The sequence below is a fragment of the Corylus avellana genome, chromosome ca3 (genome assembly GCF_901000735.1).
Source record: "Corylus avellana chromosome ca3, CavTom2PMs-1.0".
NCBI classification, from domain to species: Eukaryota; Viridiplantae; Streptophyta; class Magnoliopsida; order Fagales; family Betulaceae; genus Corylus; species Corylus avellana.
In genome coordinates, this window is record NC_081543.1 from 2026270 (window position 1) to 2045003 (window position 18734).

An 18734-nucleotide genomic window follows, 5' to 3' on the forward strand; every position below is an offset into this window, starting at 1 on the left:
ATTCCCTTCTCTCTGTAGCATATTATAAGTACAAGCACCTCCATGCTTACACACACAGAGAGTTTGAGAGAGAGAGAGAGAGAGAGAGAGATGGGGGGTGAGGTGTGTGCAAGAATGGGAGGTGGGTTATGCAGAAGGATAGCCAAGTCATGGAGTAATATGCAGAAAGGCCTAAACGATGCCGTCTCAAAGAGCTTCATAGGCAAATACTTCAAGTTAGAAGCTAGAAAGAGCTGTTTTACAAAAGAACTACGTGCAGGCACTGCCACTTTTCTCACCATGGCTTACATAATCACCGTCAATGCCACCATCATCTCCGACTCTGGCGGAACGTGCTCCATCGTCGACTGCACGCCTCCCGCCGCAAACCAAACAGCCACCCCGGATTGCATGTTCAAGCCCAACGCCGGGTACCAAAACTGTCTTTCAAAAACAAAAAACGACCTTATTGTTGCCACTGTTCTGTCGGCCATGATCGGGTCAATTGCTATGGGAGTTCTTGCTAACCTTCCCTTGGCCTTGGCTCCTGCCATGGGCGCTAATGCATACCTCGCCTACAACATAGTCGGCTTTCATGGCTCCGGCGCCGTCTCGTACGAAACTGCATTAGCAGTGGTCTTAGTTGAAGGTAAACACGTAAAATATTTAATTAAAATTATATATGAATGATGGAGACAATGTTTGAACTCAAAATCTTTGATGTAATAGAACGAGATGAATTTAATTATTTAATTTATATTCTAACAGGTTGTGCCTTTTTCGTGATATCTGCTATTGGCCTCCGCGCAAAGCTCTCCAAGCTTATTCCTCGTCCAGTTCGGCTCGCGAGCGCGGTGGGGATCGGCCTTTTCATTGCATTTGTAGGCTTACAAGTGCAGCAAGGAGTAGGCCTTGTTGGTCCTGATTCGTCTACATTGGTGACCATCACTGCCTGCGCAAATACAAACCCAGAAACTGGTGAGTGCAATGGTGGAAAGTTGCAGAGCCCGAAATTCTGGATTGGAGTGGTTGGCTTCATGATCACATCTTTTGGTTCAATGAAGGAGATAAAGGGCAGCATGATATATGGCATTCTTTTTGTGACATTGATATCATGGATTAGGGGAACCTCAGTGACAAATTTTCCCAACACCCCACTTGGTGATAACAACTACAACTACTTCAAAAAAGTTGTTGATTTTCACAAAATCAAATCCACAGCTGGGGCTATCAGCTTTAGAAATTTCAACAGAAGTGAGGTTTGGGTGGCACTAGCAACCTTGTTCTATGTTGATGTTCTTTCTATCACAGGCACAATGCACACAATGGCTGAAATTGGAGGGTTTGCTAATGATGAAGGAGGCTTTGAAGGTGAGTACTTGGCCTACTTGGTTGATGCAGGCTCCACAGTCATGGCATCCACCTTGGGAGTTTCGACGGTCGCCACTTACGTCGAGTCATCGGCGGGGCTGCGAGAAGGCGGTCGGACAGGATTAACTGCCGTGATCGTCGGTTTATATTTCTTCGTTTCACTGTTTTTCATCCCACTGTTTTCTAGCGTTCCTCCATGGGCGATTGGCCCTTCGCTTGTCATGGTTGGGGTGATGATGATGAAGGTGGTGAAGGACATAAATTGGGAGAATATGAAGGATGCAGCCCCTGCTTTTGTGACCATGCTTCTTATGCCACTAACTTATTCCATTGCAAATGGGATCATTGGTGGGATTGGTCTCTATATCGCTCTTAGCCTCTATGATTTTGTTGTGGGCTCGATCAGGTGGTTGATCAAGATGAGGAGGAGGGTAGTTGAAGAACAAAATCAAGTTTCTGCTACAGTTGGTGTAGATCCAACTGTTGAAGCTGTCTAACTATGGTAGAGCCTTAGGGCTTAGAGGTTAGTTATTTAGTTCAAGTTTTGTTTTTGTAACAAGAAATGCTACTCTTCGTATCTATTTATTATATTCATTTCATACTAGATTGATGTAACGTATTTGAAGTGCTTTTTCTTTTTTCTTTTTTTCTTTTTTTTATGTGGGTGTGAAATGAGATTTGAAGAATAGCATTACTGTTTTACAATAGTAATTTGAGATTAACATTCCAAAAAAGACAGTTTTCCTCTAAGAAATACATGTGAAAACACACTATAAGGACATGTGTCAATTTAATAGACTAGATTGCAGAAATTTTATCCAACCCCAAAAGAAAAGTCTATCTAGGCCCCTACGGTTTGTTTTATTAATATTCCAATCAAAGACTTTATTTCTCAAAAGGATTTAATCCTTTACCTATCCATGAAAGATTCAGGGAAGAATAGACATTCTTGTGATATAGCGGATTATGATTGTTGTAGAGAAGCAGCGTTTTGTTTAAGAAATCAAACCAAAGATCATGATTGTTCATGTTGCACAACAGACTTCACCCGATCATTAGGTAAATTGTATTAACATTCCTAAATATAACCAAAAAAAAAAAGGGAGGCCCATAGATGTTGGATTACAATTCCAAGAGTTCTTCACATAATTCTGGTCTATTTATATATAAAAAAGCAAGTCCAGCTTTGTTTACCACCTTCGGGCGATTTTGACACTATATATACCCTCCGAGACACTCTCAACCCCAAAAACACACTCGTCTCCAGGTTGAATGCCATTTGCCTTGCTAAAATCTTCCCAACAATTTGTCAAAAGTATGAGACGATACTTCTCTTGGTAGAGTACTGGCCACAATCTCATAGCTGGATCTCGCAGGAGAACAACCTTCCTTGACATTTTTGCTCTTCCCTGGTTAGATGACAAACATGAAGGCAACACCTACACAAGTATTTGAGGGAGGTGAAAATAGTCAGTAGGCACAAAATGAAAGACCGATACCCGGGTATGAGATGGACGCAAGAATGAGGAACCGACGTCAAGCAGAGTTCATCTACTAGAATGATCAACTTAATCATGAAATACATTGAATGAAATTCAGGTCAGTCAAATGCATGATTTCTTTATTTAGAGAAAACATGATACAAGACGGTTTTTATCCTCACTCCGGATCGATTTCTACTCACAATCACTTGATCAATAATAAAAACACATTCACTAATTCACAAACAAATACAAACACGCATATGTTTGCGTGTGCGGGCGTGTTTTTTTACATTTAATGATAATATAGTGTTACTGCTTGCATATACTGATTAAAAGGTATGATTTAACTATTTCAGATTAATTTACAGATGCCATGCCACCAAGAAGTGACTCAAACATTTCATTCATACTTAACAGACTTCTGTCAAACGAGTAGAAGTAATAATAAAGAAGCATACAATTTCCAGGTGCAGCAAATGGAATGACAATATTAAGGACGAAATAACAGGATCACTGAAACTAAAAATTAGCAACTGCAACATGAAACAATATTGTAGATGAAGAACAAATTTCTGGAGTAAAACCAATTTTAAAGTCGATAGTAACAAACACAGAAAAATGCTAACTCGATAGGCTAATGAATAACATACAAGAAAAGAATGACTTTCTGTGGCCACCACTCTAATTGGTGAGGAAATTCCAACAGCGTCGATACTTTCAACTTTCACCACTCCAGGAACAATATCTTTATCTCTTACAATCATATCAGAACTCTGATTATTCTCCTCCTTAATCAACTTTGGCTCCTTCCCTGGATTTTATTGCACACAGTTATTTTGAGATGATAAAAAATAAAAAATAAAAAAATAAAAAAGCAAAACAAGATGCATAAGCATGTGGGTACACACACACAAACAGAGCTTCAAATGGGCAGTGACTCCTTAAATGACAAAACATGAAAATAAAACTTTACCACATATTCCTTGAATTATCTTCTTACGACTGCAAAAATCTGGAGTCAGCCCCACTCGCTCTTCTTTATATATTTTATTTATTTTACCTGTTCAACATAGCAATTAATTGTAGTTGAGACATGAGATGAAATATATTAAATGGCCACCATAAATCACAAAGGAAATGTAGTTTTTGTGATGACACATTAGCAAAGTATGCTCCCAGGGGACATGGCCACCTGATCGTTTTCTGATATTGACTAAGAGAGGTTTCCAAGAACAAAACAAACAAAACCAATAATCAGATCATAAATGAAACGATAAAATGAATATAAACACAAGAATTCCCCACAAGAAAGCAAATAGAAGGGACTAACTTGATGCTGCAGCACCTGATCCCTTGGCAATTGGGCACCTTGTAATTCCTCTATTTGATGTGTTAGATATGTTCTCTTCATTTTCTTCAAGTCTCACAGCCGATTTGGTCAAGGGATGCCAAGATCTCTTATCATCACAAGATATTTTATCTGAAGTGGATGCCTTCTTATCAATTGGGCACCTTGTAATTCCTCTTTTTGATATGTTAGACATGTTCTCTTCATTTTCTTCAAGTCTCACAGCCGATTTGGTCAAGGGATGCCAAGATCTCTTATCATCACAAGATATTTTATCTGAAGTGGATGCCTTCTTATCAATTGGGCACCTTGTAATTCCTCTATTTGATATGTTAGACATGTTCTCTTCATTTTCTTCAAGTTTCACAGCCGATTTGGTCAAGGGATGCCGATTTGGTCTAGGGAATCTTGCATCTTCGACTGCAGCTTTATTCCTAACATCACCAATTGTTTCCAGGTTAAACAAGTCAAGTACATCGCTCCTCTCATTTCCTTGTTTGTCTCTAACCTCTCGATCGATAATGTAATATGGCTCTTCAATGTATTCTGCATTGGACACAGGTTTGGCCCTTTCCTTGCTCTTCTCACCATTCAAAATATTTTCAGAGGCTTTTAGTATTAGTTCCACATCATTTCTCTCGCATTGGCTTTGACTAATTTCAACATCTGACACAGATCCAATGGAGATGTTTGAACTGTGTTTATTCGTTGAACCTTCACCAATTGTGTAGTGTTTGCCATGTTTGGCAGTACAATTCCAATCAACCCTAGCTCTTTTCTTGGCATTGCTGTTCTCAGGAAAATCTATTTTTTCACACCCAGTTGTATCAAAAACCTTAACATCAAAGTGTGATCCCATAATGTAACTGAACATCAAAAAATCCCCAACTTGTAAGCCATGGTCTGATGAAAAGGAACTCCATCCTTGTTCAAAAGCAAGAGAGCCATCAAGATTGGATATTGTTACTCCCCATTGCTGCCCACTTGAGTCCTCAAGAAACGTTTTCTGATTTTCCAATGATGACACTGTAGCAACGAATTTAGGGGGCAAATACTGCATGACAAACATCATGTTTAGAAAAGACATGCATGGAAGTAGTTCATCAGAATAAAGCAATGATCTGCAGATACGCCATTTCTAAGTGAAATGCACTAATTATCAGTATGAGGAAAAGTTCAAAAACATGTCAGGGTGTCAGAGAAGTCTCTTTTACACCCCATAATTTACATCAATTCTCAATAAATAGATATCAGTATACATTAAATAAAGTACATCAAAAGAAAAGTGAATATGAACTAAGGTTCTTGCACTTGTGCATTTACTATGGGTTCTTGCACTTGCACTTTTTTTTCTTTTTTCTTTTTTTTTTTACATTAAAAAGGTGTCGGATTCAAGGGATAAAGAAGTAAATAAGTAAATTTTGTCAATTTACAGTAGGATGTACTTTTCAAGAAAAGATCAATCAGGAACTATTAAATTTTTTGCGAGGCACTGTTCAGCAAATTTCAGCTGTATGCAACCACAAAACCTGAATTGTTATATATTCCATTGGATAAGAATGTACTGAATAAAGTCCAACATACATTTGAGAATTACTGAAAATAACACTTGGAAACCGATCATTCAACACCCCAATAAAATTCTATAAGGAGATCTAATTCTCTGTTTCAAGCAGCTGCCAAAACAGATCAAGATTTCACAAAAAGATCTAATAGTAGAAGGAAAGAACATTGTTAAATCAATTGAAATTCAGTCATAGTAACACCACAATACATAAACACAAATAGCATAATGAAAGCAAACATACTAATGGTGCGCTAAAGCCAAAAGTGAAAGCAATAAACATATAGAGTGGCACAAAGAGAAGAAAAATAATTAAAAATTATCATACCAAGACTTGTGAAAACCGATCACCAATCATGACTTTGAAAAAAGAGGTGACTAGAGGTGATAAGTTTTTCTTCCTCCCATGAACCAGTAAACATTTCTTGGTGCACTCCGGACAAGCTTCCACCTTGCAAGCCATCGCCCCCCTACTTTGTTGACCACTTGCTCCACTGCAAAACCTTATTGTTTCAAACAACAAAAGAAAATTAATTAGGAAGAAGACAAACACAAACCAAGAGATCCTCTCAAATGCAAAATTGGAAAAACAAAATTCTTGCCAGGAAGTTGGTGGGCTCATCATGAATTAGGCCGGGGTGGCTGGTGGTTTCGGGATTCCGTAGAAAATGCTTCTTTTATGCCTCTGGTTTAATTGATAGCTACTTTTGGGAATTGGCAATCCTCTGGATTGCTCTCAGGGCAACTTAAAACACATGGTATACGTAGTTAAAGCTATGAACTTTTTACCAATAAAGTCTTTCCAGAAACTTAGGCCCTGTTTGTTTCATTATTTGGTAGATTTTTTTTTAGAGAACAAGAAAGATTAGGTCCAAAAGTTGCATTCTTTGACAAAGGGCAACATAAAGCACGTAAATCTTCATACTTACACTGACAAGAAAGAAACTTTTCCCAGAAAACTTTTCCAAAAAACCATTTTTCCATTGCAACAATCCGAACCTCTATGCTTGTGATTCTAGCCGAGTTTGAGCGTCTGACAAACTAAACATAAGCCCCACATGAACCAGTTTGAAGCACATTGTTATGATCAAACCATGGACATGAATATATTTTATGAAGCACTTAGATTCAAGCCAAAATTCTCAGTGAAAACCTGAAATATATAAGAGAGAGAGAGAGTGGAATCACTTGGTTCTACTGCTCTTTGGGTATTGCAGGGATGTGCTCTGCATCTTCTTTTGCTCTGTTTTTCTGTGCGTTTGTCTTTCAGAGTAGGTCTACGCAGTCTCCATCTCCAACCCCAAGCACGCCAAATGACAGTCTCTTTTCAATGTTCATAATCCTTTCTTTTTGTCCTCTCCTCAATTATTTTTCACTTCTTCCCAAAAAAAAATAGATATGGGAGTAATTGGATTGTTTGGATAATTTACAATTTGACATAAATTTTCTCCAGATCCGTAAGGGGGAAATATCTCTTCATCCATATAAAATAGTATTAAGTGTCTATAAATATTTAAAAAATATATTAAATTCAAACTGTAAACTGCTATTAATAAGATTAAGAATTTAATATTCCTTTTAAATGTTTATAAATACTTTACACTATTTTACATAAATTTTAAGATATTTCTTACGTTTTGAGAAAAATTTTATACTTTACAATTTAAAAAAATTGTGTAAAAAAAAAAAAGAGTAAATGTAAGCATAAATAGAATTCATCTTTCCAATTACATTGCTTCCTCCTCCTTTTGGCCATTTTAGCAATGGACATGCCAAATTTTTATTTTTTTTAACTTTATAATATTCTTACTTTTTATATTACCACATCAACCTTTTTTTTTAATATAATATTATTCAAATAAAAAATTAACTGCAAAACATTTAAAAAAAAAAAAAACACTTTTTCATACAAAAATTTAAAAATTCTATTTATTTTATATTACATCAATCACTTCCAAACCAAAAATCACATACCTAAGTCCATTACCAAATAGACCCATTAGTTCGTCCAATTCCTATAGATCAATTCATCGACTAGTTCAATATGGGCCAAACTAAATGCAATACAATTTGAATGATCTTCTTAATAAACATGCTTCGTCCAGACAACCCATTTTGTATAACTCATTTAATAAATATGTCATATCGAGTTGATCCAAATATAATTTGTTTGACCCATTTTAGACCTATATGAGAATTTTATCTTTCTTAGGATTTTTTTTTCAATTGTATATATATATATATATATATAATTTAATTTAATTTATACGAGTTATGTAAGTCACCCGTGCGTTAAGTGAGTTGACTCAATATTGACTCATTTATTAAATAGTTTAAGATGGGTTGACCCAATTTGACATGAACCCAATCATACAAAACTCTAACCGGCGAATTTCATGTTTGACCTATGTTCGGTTCATGGGTGATATAGAAATTGTTAATCCTTCTTTTGGGTGGACAAAGTTTCTAGATTTTTCGTTTTTTTAAAAGTATATTGGTCTTTCCATCCGCACACTTTAAATTAGTAAGTGATTGTCACGTGTTCCACATGTCACATTAATATTATTTTTTAATAAAAATAGGGGTAACAACCACCTCCCATAGATATTGGAGGTGGCTAGAACATCCTTTACCATCGGCAAGGGTGGTTTTGGCCTACCTCATAGCCATTGGCTGTTGTTCAACCACCTCACATTATTGTCCTAACCCTCCTAGGGGTGGCAAACGATCCCCAAATCGCCATATAGGGGTGGCCAAAACCAACACCTCGCTATCCGTAAGGGGTGTTCAAACTACCTCCAATGGTTGTGTGGGGTGGTCGAGTCACTCAATTTTGTAAGAAAGTAATATTAATGTGACATATAAACCACGTGACAATCGATGATTGGTTTAACGTGACACACATTAAATTATTGAACCGAACATAGATGAAATTTCTAACTATGTTTATTAAATGTTCATGCGTATCATTTACGATACTTTTTTTTAACTGAGAGGTCATGATTAATGATTTAGTGTTAAATCATAAGTACTAAAAAAGTAATTAACTATTTTTTCATTTGATTTTAATATATCTTGAATGTTTGTGATTTTTAAAAGCATATTTAATAATACACGTGATAATTGTACATATTTATATTATTAAAAAACATGTGAGAATTACATATTTTAAAGATAAATATCAAATTAATAAACCGAATAAAAGGTATTTCCTCAAATCCAATTAAAAAAAAAATAAAACTTTAGTATTTTAAGAATGTTAAACTCAATATTTTTTTAAAAAAACAAACGTATGTGTATATTTAGAGTGTGTTTGGCGGTACGATTTTGGAAACTAAAAGTGCAATTTTAAACAAAATTGAAACAAATATATTGCTTGGGAGTGTTTTTTTTTTTTTTAAAAAAAAAAAAAAAGGCAAAAAGTTGCAATTTGAGAAGGTAAAAAAAATTGTACATTCAAATTGCAGGCAAGAGGGTATGTTTTTAAAAACGTATAATTTTAAAGGGTAAACTACAATTACATTTTAAAATTGCATGTTTCAAAATCAATATTTTTAAATTACATGATAACTCAAGGATTATGACCATGGGCCAAAGTATATATATCAAAATGAAAAATTATCAAAAACACACCCCAAAAAAAAAAAAAAATTACTACTTTATTGTTTTTCGATATAAAATTTTTACAAATTGAGTAGTAGAAATTTTTTTATTATAATCCATTAAAGTGTTTTGTATTTTTTGAGCATGTGATAATCATATATTTTTTTTAGTTAATGTTATTAAAGAAAAAAATATATATAAAAAGCACACACTATTAAAACAAAAAAAGAAATACATGACAATTTTAAACACCAAATTATAAAAAAATTAATTCCGCTTCTATAGCCTATATGCACAGTTAAAGGAAGGGCCAGTACCGATAGTTGCAACTTGCAGGCTAAATTAAAGAATTTTCTTCCAATACAGTAAAACCTTTGTCCTTCACTGTCAACGTGTCCACAGTAGAATGGTGAATGGCATACGCGGCCCAATAAACATGGTCATAATGGTAATTCGCAGTTCACATGGCAACTCTCATTAGTTAAAGGAAGCGGTCCTCTATATCTCTGCCAAAGATCCTCTGACCAAATACAAAGTTTTGATTGGAGGAACTGCAAAACTACTCATATCCCACCTAACCAAAAAGCAACAATAAAATCAGTCAAAGGCAACATTAGAAGGTCTAAATAACCAAAAGAACAAATCAAATTTCAAAACAACCCAAAGCAAGAGTAAAATATGTTATAGTGAGTGTTTGATGAACATTAGAGACTTCCTTAAAAGACCTTTTCTTTTGTACCTCTTTGTTCAAACACACCAATAATTTTCCATGGTGTTTGTGTGTGTATAGGACCACCACCTTCTGGGTTTTTCTCTCTCTGGTCTTTTCTCCCTCTTCCATAATTCTTATAAGAGTTAAAAGTCCCAGTGAGAGAGGAACAAAGGGTGGGAGAAATGTTTGATTACTATCAGCAGCTTGCTGCTAGACCCTCTTACCAAGATTCCCTTAAGGTTCTTGAGGCTGATATTCAGCATGCCAATGTGCTGTGAGTTCTCTCTCTCTCTCTCTCTCTGTGTGTTTGTGGGGGCTTCTTCTTTCTTTAGTTGTTTAGGTTCAATTATGTAAGTGGGGCTTGTTTGGCAGGCTAATATGATTGAGAGTTCTGTTTTGCTATATTCAGACTGACACTTATACTCTGGAAATCCCGGAAAGGTTACATTTTTAATGGGAATTTTTTGAGTATGGCTCCTTTATGTGTTTCGTTTTGAAGTCTTTTTTTTTTTTCCCCTTATTTTCTTGTTAATAGTTGGCATTCTTGCATGAAAGAGTGCAGTTCTCCAGCTTTTTAATGGGACGAAAGTTTTGGCTCCCTTTTGATTTATTGGAAATTTCTCTTCTTTCTGGTCACAAGCGATTGGTTTCTATTGACAAATTTTTGAGTTTGCAAAATCTGTAACTGCAATGGTTGCTTGCAGTGTAAGTCCAAACCCACTTCAAATTCAAAAGTTATACCTTGAAAATTTTGGATATTTCGTCTTCCACACTTCATTTTATTGTTGAGATTACATGGAAACTACATAACATAATAAAATTCAAAAGGGTATTAAATGCACATAGAACTCTCAAATTTAACTTTAGCCTGCAGTGTTACCTTAGAGGTTCTATTTCTTTCTTTGTTATGATTAGTGTTCTGAATTTGCTACAGAGCCTTAAAATACATAAGTGAATTAATAGACCAAGATATGGGTGGTCAATTGTGATGATCGTTTGATTGGTTTCAGTTTCAATATGAATGCAGGGCAGCTTCTATTCCAAGAGGCAAGGGTGGTGCCTGCCTTCAAATGAGATTGGTTTACAATCATTTGGTACCCCTTTTACTGTTTTTGCTTCAGCGGATGGATTGCTCATGTACTTGTCTACTTTCAAGTTATTTAAACCTTTTTCAAATAATTGTATACGAGGTTAATTTCCACTTCCTTGCTTATGCATTATTATTGCCAATTAGATGGTAGCATTTTCATGTATATGCATATGTTTGTATAGTCTGAATTTTGGAAATTTGTTTGTTAAATCTCTTAATTCTTTAGGTGCGCTCTGATGGGAAGCCGGATGTGTCTTCATGTGGAAGGAGAGCTACCATTAAAGAATTCTATTGTATGTAAATTATCTTCAATCCTTTGGTACCATAATGTGTGATAAGAGGGTATCTGGGCATTGAAGAAACTTTGCATTTGTTTCACATCTACAAAATAAGTCTTTCTTTTATCATATGGAAAATAGGTTCCTTTGAGGGTTTCAAGAATTAATCACTTATCCTTTATGTTAATATAATGAAATGACACAATTTCATTTTTTTCTTAAAATAGACACATTTAAAGGACACCTTTATGCTTTTAGAAATCACCATTAATGATTTATCCTATAACCTGTAAATGCAGCTGTTATATTACCATCTCTTCAGCGTCTCAATGGCAACTCATCAGAGTTGGATATTACACAAGAGGAAGGTAGCGGCTTCAAGATGGCTGTGAGGAAAAAATTGGAAAATAAGAGGAAGATTTCAGATGTGGACTTAGATAGAGAAGATGAGTGTGGCATCTGCTTGGAGTCTTGCACTAAAATGGTTGTGCCAGACTGCTGCCACGCCATGTGTAGCAACTGTTACTGCAACTGGTATTTATGACCTTGTTACTTTCCGAGAACTGATATTTAGTAGACTTTCATATTACTGTCATACAATTATGATAATGTGACAGTGAAATCCAACCATTGGATCAATAAGGACTTATAAAAATAAAAAATCAATGGTTGATTTTTACTGCCACATCACTATAGTTGTATGGTAGTAGTATGAGAGTCTACTGAATAGCACTTCTCTTACTTTCCTCATATCATTTCCAATTTGGTCCATTTTTTATTTGTGATAAGGGAGAGAAGCCTTGATTTTTGACCGTCGACACCTTTGCTTTTCTTTTTTTCTATACGTTTTAGGAACACAAGGTCAGAATCTTGCCCATTTTGCCGGGGAAGTCTAAAGAGAGTGGATTCAGGGGACTTGTGGGTTCTGACATGCAGTAGTGATGTGGTTGACACTCAAACCGTGTTGAAGGAGGATATGATGCGCTTATCTCTTTATATAAACAGCCTTCCTAGGGATATCCCAGATGCTCTGTTCTTAATGTATTACGAGTACTTATTTTAATATGAGAGACATGAAGAATGATGCACCAGAAAGTGAAAAATGCTGACTGCCACCTGTACATAGAGTCTGGTATGTTTCATTCCAACTTGCTATGTGGGTGGAATAATGTACATCCTCTGTGTAAAAGACCCAATTATTAATTTTGAAATTGAACTTCTTCCAGCATGAGATGTTGTATTTTTGTTTTTATTTGTTGAGATTACATTAGCACTTGAGGCTGTGTGTTGCAATTTCTTGCATTATAGAGAGAAGCTCATTTGCATTGGCAAAACCAATGTTCTGACCTAAGTTGATTAATGGAAATTTGTTGAATGGTTGATGATCAAATGACACTGATGAAACTGCCAGACTATTTTTTTAAATATGGCTTCTGGCCATTTCTTTTTTCGTTGAAGTGACTCTCGATGCTCTCTAATATTGTAATGAATAACGCTATACACCACACAAATATCCTACCATGTTGACGTGTCATAGTCTAGTAACTATTGGAATTTTTTTATTTTTTTATTTTTTTTTAACAATGAATGATCCAAGGGCTATTAGACTCTGCCACGTTAGCATAGTGGGATAAACATGGGATATTGATGTAGTATATAGCATTCATCTACTGTAATTAGCTCTAGTTTATCACGGCAAAAGCAAGAGCCAGCTAGCCCGTGTGTACTATTAATCCTCTTGATTTGTGTATTATCAATCCTATTGATGGGTAAAGTTACCTTTGCAATTTATGTGTAGAGATCTTTGCTGCATCTCTGTACTCCTACTCAAGGTTGAAACTATAATGCATGAATGTCTGAGAGAGAATAGGTACAATTTAGAACTGCCCCTGCTTATTTAGCTCCAAAAATGTTCTGTAAGTTACATAGAAAAAGAAAAAAAAAATTGTGTTCATGCTTTAAGATGTAAAAAGGAGCTTTCTTCATTTATTAAAAAGAAAAAAGACTAACAAGGAGATCTTTATGGGGATCGAAATATATTTTTCAATTGATGTGAGTGGACCTACAGATAACCTTCATGATCTTTAGAGTTCCACTTGCGCAGCATTGTATGATAGGAGAAATGTTAGAGATCCCAAAACTTTTTCCCAAAATCTTGTTCCCAAATGATCTGAACGCCACTTTCATTTAAGAAAAAAAGCTAATCTAAACCTAGTTATTTCTTGAACGGACCAGATCATTTGGAAAAAAGTTTTGGGGTTTTAGCATTTTTCTTATGATAGAATGCCGAAATGTGTCGTCTTTCTGATTATCTTATTTCAAATATGGAGAGTAGTGCATTTATTCTTTGAAGACTTGGGCAATGCTCTTTCTATATTATGTGTAGTCTGTGTAGATAGTAAATATGTTGTGGGAGACAAAGGCAAAAGAATTCTGATTCTGTGGAATATTAATAGTCTAGCTAAATTGATTCTGTTTTCTTGGCATATATGAAACAAGTGATTGACCCAAGCAGTACTGGAAGAAACAGAGGATTTTCATATTCAGAAGACGAAGTTGAAAGAAAGTAATTGAGAAGTTTTATACCGCATGCAGCTGCAAACTTAATGACAATTCTTGTGGAAAAATCTCATCTAAACTGGTTAATCAGTCTACTGTTTTCACACCATTAGATCTGTGAAATGTAATATTAATTATAAAAGAATGCATTTCAATTTCACTTGAAATGGAGAAAATCATATTCCTGTCAATCTTGGGTTTGCTTTGATTTCCTAGTCATCAACTTTAAGTGAAAACCACCCTTACACAAATCAGGACTTCCGAGCTTTGTGATGACTGATCGTGGTTAATGAAACAATTAATCTTCAACAAAGCTTCTACTAAAAATAGGGCTTTTACCAGCACAAATTTTCTTGACCCCTTGTGAAACGAAAGTGTTGAAAATGTGAAATATTTATCGGTGTTTTGTCAAAAGTGTCGATAAATGTTTCAGAGCATGTTTGAGATTGTGTTTGAAAAATATAACTTTTAAGTTAAAAAGTACTTTTTGGCAAAAGTTTCATTTTTAAGCTTTTACCAAATGTGTGTTTTGATCATTTAAAGTACTTTCAATTTTTTTTACCAAACATATATTTTTTTTTCAAACGGACTATTTAAGTGTTTAACGCATTTTTAAACCCTCAAACGCACACCCAAACAGATCCTTAGTGTTTTATTAAAAGCGCCGATAAATTATAAATTTACTGATCTCCTTTTCAAAAAGCTAAAAAATTAGGGTAAAACGACTGCTAGTCATTGTAGACTTGTTTGTAGTGATTGTAAAAACAAAACAAAACAAAAAAAAAACAAATAAAATAAAAAAACACTTCTAGCATAAAACATATCATGTGATTTCTTCATGCATATTTTAAATTACTAGTCCAACTTATGACATGGCAGCAAGAAACAATATATAGTACACTGAGGAGGAAATTAAGCATAAAGGCAATATGGGTCACCCTACTTTGTTCTTTCTGTCCAACAAGTAACTGAAGGGAGGGTGACTAAGGGTGCCATTGAGGAACATGTTTGAGACCACCTTGTACATAGCTTCAGTGAGGTGCACCCCATCCCAGTTAATGTATTGTGAAGGGTATGTGCAGGCTTTGGCAGAAGGCGTGCCGCATGTACTCAATATATCGAAGTTGTATGGTTCACCACTTGTTCCACAGCATGCTTTGAAACTCTCCTTGAATCCGAACCGGCTTGGGTTCTTCATGACGGTCCGGTAGGCGGTCCAGTAGTCGGCGTAGGTGATGACAGCGGCGGGAAACTGCCTCCTGAGGTCCTGCAACTTTGCCTGGAGGGCTACATTGTGGCTGTAGCTCTGGCTGTTCACGCTCTTCACACACCCTATGTCGTCTCTATCATCTTCAGGAGCCAGCACCATGGCCAGTGGCAGGCACCCTGTTAATGGAAGCCCTTGGACTACTACATATTTTGCACCCTTCTTCAGCAATGACTGCAAACCAATTCATCATTTCAACCGCATCATCAATAAGCCTCAAATAACTTTCACCATTCATTTAAGACTTTTTTTTTTTTTTTCTTCAATTTCATGTAACTTTTCAAGATCTACTTCATAATTAATCATATGTGAAATCATATTAACTTACTTAAAATTCAACATCCATAAGTTATTGCTTGCGTTACGCACATGTGAAAGCAATAACAATTGGAGGTAAACGAGAGAGACATGGTTCAAACTCATATATTATTTTTGATATCACCACTTATCCGGGCTTAAATAGAAAGACGAACTAAATATTCGGCTAAGCCCCAAAAAATGCTGCTTATATTAAATTTTTTTCAAAAAAGAAAATTGTAAAAGGGCTTAAGAAAAATGAAATTAGAGGAGGTGATTTGACATATTTAGAACATTCACATCCGTTCAGCAAATGTTTGGCTAAATTTTAGCCAAAAGATCAGATTTTTCTATTTTAACTACTTACTTTTTTAAAGATCTCACGTCCGGTTCATCATTTTAACTTTTTACTTTTATTATTTTATTTAAATATTATTTTTTTATTTAATCTTTTTAACATTAAGCATTCAAGAAAGATAAAATTATTTTTTAATTAGAGGAGAGAGAATGGACGAATTTTTTAATATATAATATACATTGTTGAGCTATAGTGCTCATTGCTGAGCACCGTAGCTCCTCAATAGATGGTTTGGTATTTTGTTGAGCCGGGTGAGATGATTTTTTAGCTACATGGAACTGGATGATTTTTTTTTTTTTAAAGAATGTTTAAGAGATTTCATTAATATAAAATTAATTACATTAACATTTTAAAATTAAAATGCCTTGCCTAAACTAACTTAATAGAAAACAGTAAATTTGCTGTAACCGTTGAAGATACAATGTATACCTGCAAAAACTCGGTGAAGGATGTTACAGCAAGCTTTTGTATGGTGTCGCCTGGTATAGAAGATCCAAGGCTGTATGCGTAGTCATTGACTCCAATTTCACCAACCCACACAAGTGCATCGTCGAATGCTGCTTTGCAATCTGATGCAGCTGCTGCCTCTTCACACCCCTGAGTCTCCAAGAATCTGTTGAACCAGAGTAGCTGGGTTTGGATAGATTCTGGAGTTATAGCAAGGCTGAGGTTGTTCTTCACAAAGAATGCATGGTTTATTGCCGTCGAACCGGCGACGGCAAAGTTCACGCCGAACGAAGCATTCTTGGCCTTGATGTTCCGGTAAGGTGGCAAGTACGGTAAGGACAGGGCTTCTGCTACAAAGTCGATCACGAGGCGTCCATCGGAGTACCGGTTGGTTGGGTGGTGAAAGAAGGTACTTCCGTATGGAAAGTTCGACACGTGGCCGAAACCGCTTGGGCCGGTGATGGACTTTGTGTTGCCGGTGTCTGTGAACGAGTCACCAAAGGCGTAGATCTTCTTGAAGGGATGGTGGTTTGTTTGATCGGTTGCAGCAGAAGCTGAAGAAGCCAGGATGAAAATGGCAGCCAAGAAATAGAAAGCCATTTTCTAAAGGCTTCCAATCTTTACTTAGGCCCCGATGCTCTTTCTGGCCTATATATCTCGTGACCTCCGGTATTTTCTTTCTTTCTTTTTTCTTTTTTTTTTTTAAACAAATTATACTTTTAGCCCCTTAATTATTACTACATTTTAATTTTATTTGAAAAGCGTATGCTTCTCTATATTATTTTAAAAATATGTGTTTTTCACATAAAAAGTAACACATGTCATTTTTATATAATGAGTTGAAAGAATTTTCTCCAACCGAGTTTAGAGGAAAACTTTGTCCTCAAAAAATAACATCACCCCTTAAACTGCCACTGCACGTTAAAGGGAAATGTTAAGTGTTCTCCTGGTATTTTTTTGGTGTTCTCTTTAATTTTATGTGGATATTATTTTTTTAAAATAAGTAAGAGAAATAATGGTCATTTTTTATTTTTTTAGAAAATAATATTAACTCAGGACTAGAAGAATACTAAGAGAGCACCTAGGATTCCTCCACATCAAATTAGATACTTTTACATTTTTCTACTCAAAATAATCTTGAAGTTATTAAAAAAATAAAAATAAATGTTTGGAAAAAAAAAATTAAAGGAGCTAATATAAAAAAGGCCACCTTTTTGAGTATTTTTAGTTTTTCTACTTTTTGTTTAATTTTTTTTTTCAAATGTTGATTTTTTAATTACTTCGTGAGGGAGAAAAATGAAAAATGGTCTAATTCGACATGCCTGGTAATTAAAAGGTTCGGATGTCATTTTTTAAATTTTAGAGGCGTAAATGAAAATGTAATCATAATTTATGGGACTAAAATATATTTTCTCTTTTTTGTTTTTACCCCGATTTTCAGCAATTTGCATTCCGGGAAAGGATTCCCCTGTTTGGTCCAAACAGGTAGATGGACCGAATAATGTGCCTATTTAATAAGAGTTTGGGCGGTGACGGCGTTGAGAATGGGCATGCACTTCACGAGTCATTGGTGGGTGAGACGGTGAGAGTGACTTGAGAGGCAAGATTAGGACGAAGCAGAAAGAAAAATGGTTGGGGGGCTTTAATGAGCCTTTTTTTCTGTTTGCTGTTTTTTGGAACCAGACGACAGACGAGTTTATAACATTAACTCCCATAATTGTTTGTGCGGTTGCTTTGGTGTCAATCCTTAAATGTTACAACTGCTTTTTCACATTCCTGTTCCCAACATCATTACTTTTGTTATTTGAATTATTAATAATTTCAACCAAAACATTGGCGGAGATTTTATGGAGCTTATTTATTCGAGTAGATCTCGTATATTTTGTCTACTTGCTTAAAATAATAAGAGTTCATTTAAGATTACTTTATAAAGGAAGAAAGATAGATCTGCATGAGACTTGAGAAGTGAGAGATGCGCTTTTTTTAAGAAGAAATATGAGATAGAAAAAAGGAATGTGGAAAAGAGAAAACAAGTCACTCAACCAGAAAGACCAATTTTTTGGTTTAATTTGTTTTTTTATACAAACGTTAGCTCAGTCAGAAGAACAAGGATGGATGTTGTAGCATTTCTCGCATAGCTCATCTAGTTGTTCGAACAAATAAATCTTATAAGAGTTTTTTTGTTTGGAGAACAAATTATTGAATATCCTATTCTTGTAATAAATGTGCAATATCAAGAGGAGTGCCATTTGTCAGATTTTGGTTGGTTTATGATCCTGACAAGGATTCTTTTATGATAACATACTTCATTTTTTTTTTCTTTGACAAGGTAACAAAAGACTTTATTATTATTTTTAATGATACTTTATTATTAGTT

General features: G+C 35.2%; 4 protein-coding genes across 9 annotated transcripts; 2 read left to right on the forward strand and 2 right to left on the reverse strand.

Moving 5' to 3' along the window:
* The first annotated feature begins 90 nt into the window (after window positions 1-90).
* On the forward strand, window positions 91-1847 carry LOC132176446 (adenine/guanine permease AZG2). The gene is made up of 2 exons (XM_059588652.1): window positions 91-628; window positions 748-1847. Exons 1-2 carry the CDS (start codon window positions 91-93, stop codon window positions 1845-1847), a joined length of 1638 nt encoding a protein of 545 aa, XP_059444635.1.
* A 600-nt stretch (window positions 1848-2447) lies between these two features.
* On the reverse strand, window positions 2448-7102 carry LOC132175350 (B3 domain-containing protein Os02g0598200-like). 5 transcript variants are annotated; one of them, XM_059587266.1, is made up of 8 exons: window positions 6935-6956; window positions 6676-6787; window positions 6075-6240; window positions 4165-5236; window positions 4027-4047; window positions 3808-3894; window positions 3485-3645; window positions 2448-2789 (listed from the first exon to the last, which is right to left on the reverse strand). In XM_059587266.1, exons 2-8 carry the CDS (start codon window positions 6720-6722, stop codon window positions 2541-2543), a joined length of 1803 nt encoding a protein of 600 aa, XP_059443249.1. In that variant the 5' UTR covers window positions 6723-6787; window positions 6935-6956; the 3' UTR covers window positions 2448-2540. The 5 variants fall into 5 exon arrangements, with proteins under 5 accessions (XP_059443249.1, XP_059443248.1, XP_059443251.1 ...); XM_059587265.1 differs by lacking the exon at window positions 6676-6787 and having other exon boundaries at window positions 6075-6249; window positions 6935-7102; XM_059587268.1 differs by lacking the exon at window positions 6676-6787 and having other exon boundaries at window positions 6075-6249; window positions 6900-7101.
* Window positions 7103-10022: 2920 nt separating this feature from the next.
* LOC132175826 (E3 ubiquitin-protein ligase AIRP2-like) lies at window positions 10023-12654 on the forward strand. 2 transcript variants are annotated; one of them, XM_059587887.1, is made up of 5 exons: window positions 10023-10335; window positions 11089-11251; window positions 11378-11444; window positions 11729-11963; window positions 12282-12654. In XM_059587887.1, exons 1-5 carry the CDS (start codon window positions 10244-10246, stop codon window positions 12490-12492), a joined length of 768 nt encoding a protein of 255 aa, XP_059443870.1. In that variant the 5' UTR covers window positions 10023-10243; the 3' UTR covers window positions 12493-12654. The 2 variants fall into 2 exon arrangements, with proteins under 2 accessions (XP_059443870.1, XP_059443871.1); XM_059587888.1 differs by having other exon boundaries at window positions 11089-11155.
* A 2146-nt stretch (window positions 12655-14800) lies between these two features.
* Window positions 14801-16977, reverse strand: LOC132175181 (GDSL esterase/lipase At3g48460). Its single transcript, XM_059587041.1, has 2 exons — window positions 16340-16977; window positions 14801-15429 (listed from the first exon to the last, which is right to left on the reverse strand). Exons 1-2 carry the CDS (start codon window positions 16955-16957, stop codon window positions 14923-14925), a joined length of 1125 nt encoding a protein of 374 aa, XP_059443024.1. The 5' UTR covers window positions 16958-16977; the 3' UTR covers window positions 14801-14922.
* Window positions 16978-18734: the final 1757 nt, after the last annotated feature.

What these genes read in the sequence shown, in the direction of transcription:
- LOC132175826 (XM_059587887.1), top strand. Translation starts at nt 10,244, where the DNA reads ATGTTTGATTACTATCAGCAGCTTGCTGCTAGACCCTCTTACCAAGAT. An exon ending in ATTCAGCATGCCAATGTGCT is followed by an intron (nt 10,336 to 11,088) that starts GTGAGTTCTCTC and finishes ATATGAATGCAG; the next exon opens with GGCAGCTTCTATTCCAAGAG. An exon ending in TACCATTAAAGAATTCTATT is followed by an intron (nt 11,445 to 11,728) that starts GTATGTAAATTA and finishes CTGTAAATGCAG; the next exon opens with CTGTTATATTACCATCTCTT.
- LOC132175181 (XM_059587041.1), bottom strand. Translation starts at nt 16,957, where the DNA reads ATGGCTTTCTATTTCTTGGCTGCCATTTTCATCCTGGCTTCTTCAGCT. An exon ending in CCTTCACCGAGTTTTTGCAG is followed by an intron (nt 15,430 to 16,339) that starts GTATACATTGTA and finishes ATTGGTTTGCAG; the next exon opens with TCATTGCTGAAGAAGGGTGC.
- LOC132176446 (XM_059588652.1), top strand. Translation starts at nt 91, where the DNA reads ATGGGGGGTGAGGTGTGTGCAAGAATGGGAGGTGGGTTATGCAGAAGG. An exon ending in AGCAGTGGTCTTAGTTGAAG is followed by an intron (nt 629 to 747) that starts GTAAACACGTAA and finishes ATATTCTAACAG; the next exon opens with GTTGTGCCTTTTTCGTGATA.
- LOC132175350 (XM_059587265.1), bottom strand. Translation starts at nt 6,978, where the DNA reads ATGCAGAGCACATCCCTGCAATACCCAAAGAGCAGTAGAACCAA. An exon ending in ATCAGGTGCTGCAGCATCAA is followed by an intron (nt 4,048 to 4,164) that starts GTTAGTCCCTTC and finishes AACCTCTCTTAG; the next exon opens with TCAATATCAGAAAACGATCA. An exon ending in GATAATTCAAGGAATATGTG is followed by an intron (nt 3,646 to 3,807) that starts GTAAAGTTTTAT and finishes AATAAAATCCAG; the next exon opens with GGAAGGAGCCAAAGTTGATT.